The following is a 12,973-nucleotide window of genomic DNA, read 5'->3' as shown; positions in this document are numbered from 1 at the left end:
CCCTAGCGGTTACATTAAAAAATACGGCAATTTTTTTTTTGCTATCTTTATAACCTACATGAGTTTATGGGTCAAATTTTGAAAGCACTTTTTTAGGAAATAGACCATTTCGATTTAACATACTTGCGAAAAAAACTGTCAGTTTCAAAAAGGATTTTTGCCCTATATTTTCGTGTAATGAATTTTTTACATTACTAAATTAACTTTGCGCTAATTTAAATCGAAATGACCTATAACGGTTATAGGTATACTTACGTAACATGGTTCGTTAAATCTTCTGTTTCATTTTAAAACGTCGATAAACCGTGCAAATAAAAAGGGTTTCTTTTTTTCGTCTCACAAGTCAAAGAAATAATTTATTTCTACAAGAAAATTAAATAATAAAACAAATTAACATCATTATGAAATGAATTAAACGAAAATCACCAATACAATGCTGACGATTTTTTTTTTTTCGTTTTTTCGCTTTAGTGAAATTTTTGGTTATGTTAAGTAGAAATTCGGATGGAGGAATTTTATATCGGTCAGAATTTCTACAAAAAATAACTGGCAGCAATTTCACTAAAATTGGACTAGAATAATTATTCAGGGTTAGGTTAAATTAAATTAACCACATTATTAAATTAACGTCCCGTTCATATACAATTCTTCATTTGATCAGTGCCCAGTCAATTTATTTTTTACCAGGGTTTAGTCTAACTAGTGGCAGTCATCAGTTCATGAACTCTCACGAACTCACGAATCATAATTTGTGATAAGTATATATATATCATATACGCTAAAATCCTACTATACACATTTTTCGTCATTTAATTTTACACAATTTAACTTAAGCAGCGCGTTGATTAACAATTCTCTAATATATATATATATATTTTTGGCGTTTAGTTTATTTGACTTTGACGCGACATTATTTTAAAAAAGAGATCGTAAATAACCCTGGAGTAGAAATTGTGTAGAAGCGAGTGTTCGAGAACTTTACTAACTCGTATATACTATCTTTCCTGACCTAGGATATTTATAATCTCTTAAATTTTAATTAATTTTGTTTAATTAGTAAGTTATTTACGTAGTTCCATCACCACCATTTAATTATTTCCCAACACTCAGTCATACCTGGCTGTAAAACGCATGGACGCGCGCAAATTCACGAACGTCAATCACTCCGAAATGTTTTGAACGTGAGAAAACATCACAAGGTGCACGCGGTTTCGATCCAGCGTGCTCCGGAACAGTTCCAATTAGTTCTAGAGTAGTTATCTTCAAAAGAACACAGACGCGCTATTCCAACGTACTCCGGAACAGTTCCGAGTAGTTCTAGAGTAGAATTTATCTTCAAAATAACACCGACGCGTTACTCCAGCGTGTTCCGGAACAGTTCCGAGTAGTTCTAGAGTACGAATTGATCATCAGAGTAACACCGACGCTCTGCTCCAGAGGAGATTATTTTGAATTTGTTCGAACCTTTAAGACTTGGATTTTTTTAAAATAAAATTATTCCTAGCGAAAGCCGAGCTTGGTTCCGCTATGATTGGTCTGAACAGTTATAGTTTATTGGGCGCGATTCGTGGATCATGGGGTTGACCAATCATATATTTTAAAGTCATTACTATTTGGCCACTGACCGACGGCTACCTCAGACGCGTGTCCTTGAAGGTTGAGAAAATGGCGGCCAACAATAAGAGATACCCGAACCAGCGGGGAACGTCCGAAGAATTGGAGACGGAGAAACTAGCGATGGTCACGTTTAACAAAACACTAGCGTCGTCCAGTCCTTTCGAGTTTTTGACCACGAAGATTATTTCGCCCGCGTCTTCCGGTCTGACGTCACGAATTTCCAGTGACGCGATATAACATTGATGACTCGAACCGATCTATTGAAAAATAGTAATTCCAAATTAAGATATCAATAATATCACATTCAAAGTGGATCACTTGATTATCGAGTAAAATATCCTTAGTATCGCTTACTTTCTGTTAATTCTTTAAACCGTGTTTGATTTCATTTACTTATGACAAAAACGTGCGGAGTAACGCAACTAATCAACTAAAGGTGGAATTCATAAACGACGAACGCAACGCAATTTAGTACAGGCAAAGGCAGGGCGTCGTGCGCAAAAGGCGGAAGTTTGCGCACGACGCCCTGCCTTTGCCTGTACTAAACTGCGTTGCGTCCGACGTTTATGAATTCCACCTTACAATGTTATTCAAAATCTTGTTTCAATTTTATACGATGTGCAAATTCATAACTTTTTCTCCGCCCAAGTGATTTCAATCAAATTAATTTTCACGTTGCACATAAAATATTCACGTCTTCTTTGAACCGTTGGGGGGGGGGGGGGTAATTCCGAGGGGCTAATCACTTCGTAAGGATTTTGAATATTTTAGTAACTTTAGTACTGGTACAGTGTAGGCTGAATGGCCAGCCCCTTGGAACATTCCCTTTTCCCCGCTAAATCTTTCCGAAAATACATCGTAAACCCTTTTCGTTATTAGGTAGTTCAAAATCGTGTTCGGATCAAAACTTATATCGCAACTGAGGTAAAGAATTGTCTAATTTTCTTCGGAAAACTCGCGTATGGTAACTCATGGTTTAATAGGTCAATTAGAAAGTTCAAAGGTTAATTTTGTTGTTGGAAGTTACCCAATACCGCAAAATTCTATCAATATGTCTCGGTCATTTTATAACTCGATTCATAGACCATTTCGACGTAACTCAAACCGAAATATAGCAGTTAAAAAGCCCGCCTTCCGTCACGCTTTTTAACACCTTAATCCCAGGGAATTTTAATTTTTTGAAGGTAGTGAGTGAAAGTTTTAAACTTGTCTCGATTAAAGTGATTAAAGCATCTCCTACAACTCGAAACCAATGACTACCAATTCCAGATAATAATCTACCAAACATTTGTTTGAACAAAAAAGAAAAAGGAGGACTTTTGAGTGCGAACACGACTCTGTGAGCTTAAGCCCTAAACCGAGCGACCACCAATTATCCACGAAAACTCGTTCTGGCAATTCCAAAATAGAGGGTTTAGATAGAGCAGCGAGAGACTGGGCATTAGCTAACCAAAATCTATACCAAAATGCTGGGAACTGAAGATTTCAGGCGTGGACAAATAACCGAATTCAAGCTTCGCGACTACAACAACAATCCGTAAAACATGATCATGATTGTACAAGGAAATAGATTAAATTAGTTATCCAACCCCTTGGTCTGGCGCGTGGTGTTCGCGCTAATTTGGAGCGAAAATTATACAGGCGCTAAGGTTATTCGCTTAGATTTTCCGCTTGACGTAATTCGCGGCAATAAAAGATTGGTGGTAATCCGTAGAAGGAGTAATTTATATACGTACGGTATAGTTGTGAGCCACGAAACGCTTGCTAACGTCTCCGGCCTTAAGGGCCAGTCGATGAATGACCCAATGAGCTCGAATGGGACGAGGATGGGCGCAGAATCGAACCGAGACGTAAGCCGTGTGACCCGCTATGGCCATCAAGCTCTTGTTAATCGCTTCCGCTTCCGGTCTACCTGTAAAGTTTCGTAGCAAAATTAATTAAGCTGATTAGTTCCAAAGATAAGTTCTATTTTAATTAGTGAAAGAAACGTTTAAAGGGGATTTTAAAGCGATTAAGAATATTATTTTTTCTTTTCTTTTTTGGGAGTTTAAAGAGCTTAGAAGCGAAGAAAGTTTTCTTTCTATAGAAATCCTTTAATCCTGTAAAAGGAGCTGCTAAAGAATACTATCTGTTATGTTAAAGTATTCGTACATCTTAGCAGTGTCAACTGCGCTTGAAAAAAAAATAAAAAGCTAGGTCTATATTGCATTTTAAAATAAAATCAGTTTAAAGGAAAATTAACAAGTTTATTTATGGTTTCTTCAATTCAAAAAAAAATCGACCTTTTTCCAAAAGTCGGAGGGAAAATAGACTCTGCATGGTGTCTAATGAAACTCAAATGAAGGCAATTAATTCTAATTAAAGCAATTAAAACGCTTTACTAATAAATTAATTACAATAGTTAAGGCCCCCAGCGCAATTTTTTTCTAAACATACCATAAAGACCGGGTAATATTTTTTTTCTACACTGAACGCACGCGCTCTACCAAATAGTAGGGGATTAAAAAAGGGGGAGAACTTAAACTTATTTCCTTTACCAAAACGGAAATTTAAAATCCAGCTACTTAGAGAAGAACGCGGCTGGGGTTGAAATTATAAACGCTTAGCTCCTTGTAACACCGACAAAAATGTCCGAATGTCGCAAGGTGAAACCTAAATAGACTTATCACAGGATATTTGGAGGTACTACTCGTTGCAAGGTGCTAAGTTAATATACAACCAAAGAAAATTTTCATTCGTAAGGTCGGTGAAATACAAACTAGACCTAGTACAGGGGTTTAAGGTTTGGGAGAGAGTTTTTATATCAGTTCTTCTATACACCTCAAAATGGTTGTTACAACTTTAGCAAGGCCTAGTGGATTTTGCGGGGGGATTAGCTATAGATGGAGGGAATGAAAAGGGAGATAGTGTGTAAAGGGTTTTTTTTTTCTTTACCATTGGACTGGCAGTCCAGCTGGGCTCCATCTCCTTGGCTTGGGATTCCAATGTCAGCGGGGGGTTGTTCCACGAGGGAAGGAGGGTCTGAGGCACAAAGAAAATGAAACATTAGTAGAATCTTCGTACGTAACAGAGTAACAATAAGTATAACAATCAATGAAAAAGCTAAAAACACCATAGAGTAACCCATTTTTAAGCAAAGACCCTATTATGTAAACAAACCTTAGTTTATTACGAAATTTAGCTTAAGGGCAATTTATGGTATCACACTTATGGTTGTAATGTTATTTATGGTATCTTTAACCAAAAAAAAAGGGTACGGAGGATGAAGTATTTCGCTTTTCAAACCCTAGACTGATACCCTTTTGGCATTAACAGCGCCCGTATACCAAACAAGTTGATGAAATCACACATTAAAACTTTCCAGAGTATCGAAACCGTACCTCAAAACAAACAGCATGTATATATTAAATTATTTCTTTGAAAACAAAATTATTCGATCCTATATTTAATTATTAATAATTAATTTAAACACTAATCTTTTTACAATTAGCCTGATCCTTTGAAAGATAATTTAATCTCCATTTTATCGAATTACCTTCCAACCGAAACTACTCAATCCAATAAACCCGATTCACCCCTTATTTTTCCTGGGGGTAAAAAAAGGGTTGGAAAAAGCTATTCTCCCAATTTCAACGCTATCATTCTTCCCTTTCTCTAGCCGCACTCATTCTACTTCCTATACTTCCTCCATTTTGAAAAAAGGAAGTGAACTAATCCACGGGTATACCGCGAAAGGAATTATTGATTAGAGTCTTCGATGACAGGTTCAATTTTATTTTGTTTTCCCCCTCCCAAGCCTGAAGCTGTGATATACGAGATACCAAGAATTTTTCATCGAATTTAACCCTAACACTGACTGACTCTACGCCTCTCGTGGATCGAAATAAGAGAAATATAAAAGTTGAACAAAAAGTAAAAGAATCCATAAGACGGAGGTAAGTATATATTAGTTTTCAATCTGAAAATTAATCTGTTTCCATTGGAAAATGAATCGTTTCAATTCTTTTCCAAGAGTGAAACTATATATATAGAGCGAGTTCAATCGGTAATAACTCGCCGACGAGAATGAATTTATGGCTATGGATAAAAACTGACGTACGAGTTTCAAAAATGGATAGGGTGTTTCGATAATTCAATGATACTAACTTATCCCCACCTCTATTGTAAACTTAATCCGTCAAAGAGTACTGGACAAAAAGTCGTTCGTAGAAATGGTCTATTATAGGAGAAGAAAAACTCTCCGTATTTGACCCGCATCAAAGGAGAGAAGAAATAAAAAAATCTCGTTGTCCACTCAGCTAAGTTGAACTTAATTTTGGAAGGTTATAAATGGGCGTAAGTTTCGAGCTCTATTCGGCTTGTATTGGATTTGGGAACGCCAGAAGGACCGGGATGGATTGGTCTTGAAATTGAAGTTTACTCTTTCGATAGCTGGGTCTTCCTTTGTGGTATATAACTTGGCTAATAACAGTGAGAAAGGCGAAAAACGAATGACTTTCGCTTCAACAAAAGTCGAGAATGTATCTCGGCGTCGAAAAACTCATTTCGTTTTTCACCGTCGCACTGCTGTTGGTTTGATTTAAAAAACACTTTCGATGTTTTTTCCTCCATCGAGTCTACAGTCTAGACATTCGTTATTTTCAGAGCTATCTTACGAAATCCGAATACGAAATTTGAAACTTTCGTTTACAAAAAATAAGAAAATAAAAATGCAATGCCACGAGTTCAATCACGGATTCTGTAAGCCTTTTGGTGGATGGTAAAACTGAGTACTATATAGTTTGTCAAAGCTAGTACCATCTAAGGTCATGCTAAAGGTCGTGGTTCAATCAAAAACAGTATAGTATTTACCCCGGACGTTGAGGAAATATCCGAAGGAAGCGAATGAACCGAAAGCGTGTTCGGTTTCGCACCGGTACCAACCGGTGTCAACTTTAGTGATGGAAGTAAAGTTGAGGAATCCACCCTTTACCGCGTTATGGTCGCTGAGCAAGGAAGGAGATCCGTTGGACAAGGAAGATCGAGCTGTACCATCGTCCCTCAACCAAACCGGTCTGCTGGGAGGATTCGCGTCTACGTCACACTTTAACGAGACGCTAGAACCTTCCAAGATTGGATAACCAAAACCGGGTTCACGACTGATTGAAAACGTTGGCGGATCTGAAGAAGTCAAAGAAAAATAAAAGGAGTTAAGTCTTAGGCCCTTAAAGTAGACCTAATAAATTTCTCCTAACCGGAAATGACGTCAAGAGGCGCTGTCGACACGCGCCCTTTAAAATAAATACAGGAAAAAAGGCATTACTTACAGAGTACATTGATAGAGGCACTGACGGCGGCCGGATGTAGCCACGTCACGTGAAATAGTTTACAAATCAGCTCCTTTTTGTGCAGCTCGCGCGTGACGTTCAGCGTCACGACGCTACGACTGACGTAAGCGTCATCGTCCGAAGAAAACTCGACGAATAATTGAGTCAAATCCGTTATGTCGGAGTCCCCCAAGAGCCAATGAATTTTGCGAACCGGAGGTACGGCCCCCGTTACTACGCAATGGACACTGACAACGTTGTGTTCTTGGACTGTCAAGGTGGCTTGATGAGCCAATTTCCGGCCTTCAACTTCGAGGAAAGGATCTTGGGGAGGAGCTAAGAACAAAAAAAACCCAAAATAAAATATAAAACCATTTAATTTTCCTATAGATTTATCCGAAATTAGTTGGAGCGTTTAAGTAGCACTTTGATAATTACCTAGCCAAGTTCTTAATTATGTTATTTGATCTCGTAATTAATCATAACTATCTAACTTTTGAGTAACAACCTTTGATTTTTGGTTTTACTTAAACAGAAAATGAAGCCAATTGTAAGCGCACCTGGTTGGGTGTATAGAACGGATTTAAATATATTACAAATTGCATAAGTCTATAATCGTAAGTCTCCGTTCAGCACGATGCCAACACAAAATAGCTTTGATAATTTCCCCAAAAAGACAGAACTCTCCATAGAATCAAACTGTCTTTGGATGGTACCTCCACGAATTATTTGTCACCATCTAATCATTGTAGTCTTACGATAATAAACTTAGGGTATTATTTAGATTAGGTAAGGAATTTAAATTAGGCGTATTAAACGACTTTCGGACGTTAATGCTAAGCCTTTGCCGAGGCAGTCTCTAGGGCGTGATTGCGGTCGGGAACGTTGAAAACTAATTCTACTATGGCAAGATCGTTAATATTCTGACGCGTGTTTGGCGCCAAAAGTCGCTCTATGAATATCTAAATAGGATAAAGGTGGGGGGAGGGGGAGAAATTTACGGTTCCGCGCTGAATGTTAAATGCATCGAGCTGGAATTAAAAGTAACTTCCGTAAGCGGGCACGAAATCTGATTTCGCTACATTACGCCTCGCAACACCAGCAGCAGTACAATTCCAACAAACTTTGTAAGACTATGGTTACAAACAATAGCCTTAAATTTTACAAGTTCACAGGGCGGGGGGGGGGGTTACAATTTAGGAGCTGAGTATAATTTAAAATTTTTCTTAATTTGCAGTCTTTGTGTGTGCGCATATTTATGGTAATTTTGCAGTGTTGGTAGAAAAATAAATAGCCGCGTGACTAGTTGTTAAACCTACTAAACAACATGATAAACATAGCAATTTTAGTAATATATTGTTCGCATCAGGTACTCGTTTACTTTGTAAGTTATACTTTATCGCCATTATTTGGCCTTTCTGACGTCAGTAAAGGGATATATAAACACTTCTATATGTATGAATAAATAACAATTCCCCGTGTCGCCTCTACAATTTTCCCACTGTACCAAGTAGAAAACTTCGTCGGTTATGGCGTCACGATTACGAACCAAAAATTCAAAATTAATTGATCAAAGTTGTACTTACACGTGACGGTCAATTTGAGAACTTTGGTCATTTTCCTAACTCGACCTTCTTCTCCTAGCTCCCAGCATTCCCAAGAGCCTTCGTCCTTGCGGCTGACTCCGACGATGGTCAACGCGGCCGTACCATCGGGCAAAATATTCCAAAATCTTCTCTGGGCGTCGGCCGGATCCAGGGTGACCAATTGTCCGTTTTGAACCCATTGAACCGAACCGCCCGGAGTTTCTAATGAACATGGGATACTGATTTTGTCCCCAGGATTGACCATCTTGTCCGGCAGGCTTAAGATTGAAGTTGAAGTCACCGAAGCAACGCATTCTGGAAGAAGAACAACAAAGAAAACATTCGTTCAAAGAAAGTCATTACACTTACGTCGTTTTTACTCAAAGTAGCTTTCAAACAAGATCAAGACAAAATATTAGAGCACCCCATCTATTTTTAAGCCTAATTGTTCCGAACATAACATCAAACGTAAGTTAATCCTCGCTATCTCTACTTTAAAGTTTTACAAAACCCAAAAAAGGGGAAAAAGCATTAAATATTTCTGTTCGGAAAATAAAACATGTTTCCAATTTTTACAAAACTATATCTTAAGCCTTTGTTGGTAGATATTCTTGTCTTGATATTTAAGGAAAAGGAAGAAAGAGAAAGAAAGAAAAGGCAAAGAGAGTTTCAAAACTCTAGGTCTACTATACGATATATACTTCCAAATGGAAAGATCTCTTGTTTTTACGGACATTTACTCGGTTATTCTTTGTCTGCGGACAAAATATTCCGAAAAGAACTCGAGAATACAGAAAGGGATGAAGGAAGGAGGGAAAGAGAGAGAGACTAAAGATAAGAAGATGTGGGCATCTTAGAGAAGGAATTGACTTAGAAGACAAAGATACGGGTGCGCCGAAAAAACAAAGAGAAGGGAAAAAAGCATCCACTAGAATCCCAATTCGGCAAGACTCAATTTGAAGTCATAATGAAATGGTTTCACCGAAAAGTGGGGAAAAAGCCTTAAGAACTTTACAATCATAAGACTATCATAATCTATAGAAGTATTGGTCTTACGAGCACGTCTCCTTTATAAAAAGGTAGAGGATAAATAATTATAATTATCACTTTAAATATACCTAAAACTCCGACGTCGAATCAAGAAAGATACACACGTTGGTGTTAGGCGGGAATATTTTTTAAGGGATTTACAGGGGCTGGTAGAGAAATGAAATTCACCTTTCAATTCTGTTTGTTCCATATGGTTTAAAATTGATCAGTAAACGATGCATGAGTTACCAACGTGCAATTTTAAAATAAATTCGCGTGGAATGCGCAGGCAGTTCATTATCCCTTTTCGTTTAAGAGGACCAAGGAGGAATTGGGAGTTGAGTGAAGACGGATTGAAAAGTCCGTTGACTATATCATTTTCTTTTATTTTTGGGGGGCAAGCTGACTAGGTTGGAATAAATAAAAGAATTCGTAAGGGATAAGAAAAATTTAGGATCTTCGGGGACTCTGTGTTTATCGGCGCGTAGAAATGGATACCAAAAAAAAAGACAGAAAAAAATTCGACTCGAATATATATCTCGTTATCATTTTTAAATCGAACTGTAGTATAGGTCTTGTTCGAATTGATTTCGGCAATGAAACCGAGGCTTAATGCTCTCCATATGCCTACTATACCTTAACCAGATCGTCTTGAACAAGGAGGACTTTACAAAAAATAAATGCGAAGAACAAAAAGGAGAGAAAAAAGAAATTGTATTTTTCTCCGTATACCATATTTTCGGAAATATTTTAGGAAAAAGCTCGGGATGTAAAAGAAAAATGGGGTTAACGCGAATATTGTAATATTTCAAATTCAAGGCTGTGTTTTATACATTTTATTTTTTATCGTATTTGTTTTTGCATAATACTTTAGACGCGGTATAGAAGCTAGGAAACAGCCCGTGCTTTGGATTTTTAAATAAATATAAACAAGGATTTAGTTAAAACAAGAGGATATAGAAGTAATGGGAAGTAAGTAAGGAGACTCATACTGGGCACTATACGGATCGTTTTCATTTGCGCTGTTTATATGCCTTTCATCGCTTCAACTCGTAAGTTACGCGCTACCTTTTAAAGCGTCAACTTGTTCGTATAATTTACGGTAATTTGGTAATCCAATGTAACGTGTTCACGTAAACCTTACTGACAATGTCAGCGGAACAAGTATTTTAAATTCAATTGTGTCGCGGTAGAAAAGGAGGACGTTACTGTCTTTGCTAAAGTCAAATCAGAGCGGATTCACGCCCTTTTAGCTTTTTACTATCGTTCGAGCCACTAAGCTATTTTTTCCTCAATTCAGTCTTAGAAACCCCGAATCTCGAACTAGATAACGGGTTTATTCCGTTCTGGATTCTACTTAATTCTAAGACCGCGATCTTTCTATACATTTCTTTTTTCCTTATTCCGCCTCAAAAACGGGGTACTATTTTTGCCGTGCTAGGCATTCCAGGGACGCGCCGTGGAAATTCAGTAGTCCCTTTTTTTACATCGTGTAAGTCCTGAGAAATTCACGGGCAAGATGGTTAAGATTTTCAATTTGTCTTTAATTTATGGCTAACAACTGTTCGTTTTCTGTATTTGGGTAAAATTAGTAACACGTATACGTGGCCTGAAAACGTGAAGATAGCTACGAGGCCAATATATTGCACTTTTCCCATATGGTGCCGAAACCCGGGAATAGCGTGATAAAAAACATATTCCATCTTTGGTCGTTTTCGATCACTTCTTACAAACGTGTTCTTTGTAAAACAAGGCTTATCCATGCGGGATAGCCCACGATTATCCGAGGACCTACATCCGCAGTACTAGCCATTTCCTAAGTGGATTTTGTCCTTCTCTTTTTAGACCTAAAAGTTTCTTCCAAGGAGGGGAGAGTTTTCATCCATTTTTCAAGGTAAGTTGATACCGAAGCTTAGGTTATAACCCCATGTTAAAGGGCGTACATTGAAACTACATTACTTTACGATTAAAACATGGTACAAATTCAAAAGTAGCAAATTTTTCAGTATAAGATATAAAATTAATACTATACAGTCTGTTAAGTAAATACAATTTAAAATGTATTATTACGTCTTTGCTAGTGCTAAAATCTTACGATGAAAAATAGCTTTGCCACATTCTCTCTATCTCTATATATACCCGTATGGTTTTCAGTTAATTCCTTTTATACGTTAGCAACCGTTTCTTTTTCTTGAACTAAACCATTTCCGTGGAAAGTTTGAGCCAGCTCAAACCCGGCTTCAACCGTATGATAATTATCTCGAAGAAATAGAAAAGTGAAAGGCAAGATTTAACCGCTATGTGAATAGGATAAAAATGGCCTAATAATTTCTTTCCTTTTCCTTTGGTATAGGTACGCCTACAGCAAACGTAATTGGCATTCCCAATCTCGGGAACAACGCAAAACAAAGCTAGAGCATTAAGAAATTGAACTGAACCGCAATAACCAATTATAACAACTCTTTCTTTATTTATCAATAGGATCTTGGAATTTTACCTAACTAGTTTTTAACTTTCGAATTACTTATAAAAGGTATGTAAATAAATATAACAGAAAAACGTATGTAGCTTTTGAAGTCCGAAAACTGTCGAGGTTCATTTAGTTGCCTATTTTACACATTTTATCTTTTCTCTACACTAGCTTTGAAATCTCCTATGGGAGACAAGTTTCTTATTCGACTTTCGAATTCCGTATTCGATGAAAAGAGAAAAACAACTTCTCGTATAAAAGTTCAAAAAAGAACTTTCCAAACTTTCTTTCGCGCCAAAATAAAATAAAAAGGCGGGAAAAGTCGATAGGAAACAGTGGGCGTGAAATGTACATGTAACTTTTGAAAATTAAGAAGCTCTAGTCTTGAAAAGGGGGCTGGAAATCAGCTAGTTTCTTAAAAATTCCGGTGTATGGTAACACTGGACTTCAATTCGGATTAAGAGTGACGTTCCAATTAAAGAAAAGGGGTTACTTTTCCTGATTCGAAGGAAAAAAGGCGAGGAAAAAAAAATTGACTTTACGAAGAGCGCGTGCGAGGGGTCGGATATTTCCATAAAAGCCTATGGATTTTAGATACGAGAGTTGGGAATACTTGTAAATGTTATACCCCTCGAACTACAAGCGCGTGGGAGTGTTTCATGGTTATGGTTTAATGAAGGTGAAGGTTGTGAAAAGACTATGAATAGTAATAGCGCGTGGTTTACGCTTCATTCAAGGGTCGAACGCGAACAAAGGCTTAAAAAAGTTTAGCGCGAGAAAAAGACAATCGAAAGAAAGAGAGCAATTTAAATTATTCCGACGCTGAATCGGGTTGCGGCTGACTAATTTCGTAGAAAGAAAATCTTTAATTGGTTTTTTTTTACTCGACTTTTTTAATTTTTTTATTATTTTTATCGTCGTTTTTTGCAAAAAATGTTTCCGCTTCGATTAATACTTTGTGATAA

General features: G+C 37.3%; 1 protein-coding gene across 1 annotated transcript in view; it reads right to left on the bottom strand.

Moving 5' to 3' along the window:
- Positions 1-321: 321 nt before the first annotated feature.
- Positions 322-12,973, bottom strand: part of tei (irregular chiasm C-roughest protein teiresias) — a 78,881-nt gene continuing 66,229 nt past the window's right edge. Inside the window, exons 2-7 of the mRNA XM_089865306.1 lie at positions 8,510-8,824; positions 6,924-7,259; positions 6,469-6,777; positions 4,552-4,638; positions 3,354-3,529; positions 322-1,874 (exon numbers count right to left, since the gene is read on the bottom strand). Coding sequence (XP_089721432.1) covers positions 1,632-1,874; positions 3,354-3,529; positions 4,552-4,638; positions 6,469-6,777; positions 6,924-7,259; positions 8,510-8,824 — 1,466 coding nt within the window. The 3' untranslated portion in view covers positions 322-1,631. The remainder of the gene's footprint in view (positions 1,875-3,353; positions 3,530-4,551; positions 4,639-6,468; positions 6,778-6,923; positions 7,260-8,509; positions 8,825-12,973) is intronic.

The sequence above is a fragment of the Phalangium opilio genome, unplaced genomic scaffold (genome assembly GCF_054372755.1).
Source record: "Phalangium opilio isolate 3A_F unplaced genomic scaffold, DU_Popi_V2 ptg000014l_1, whole genome shotgun sequence".
NCBI classification, from domain to species: domain Eukaryota; kingdom Metazoa; phylum Arthropoda; class Arachnida; order Opiliones; family Phalangiidae; genus Phalangium; species Phalangium opilio.
Note: the sequence above shows the minus strand (reverse complement) of the source record. Positions and strands in the feature narration are given on the sequence as shown.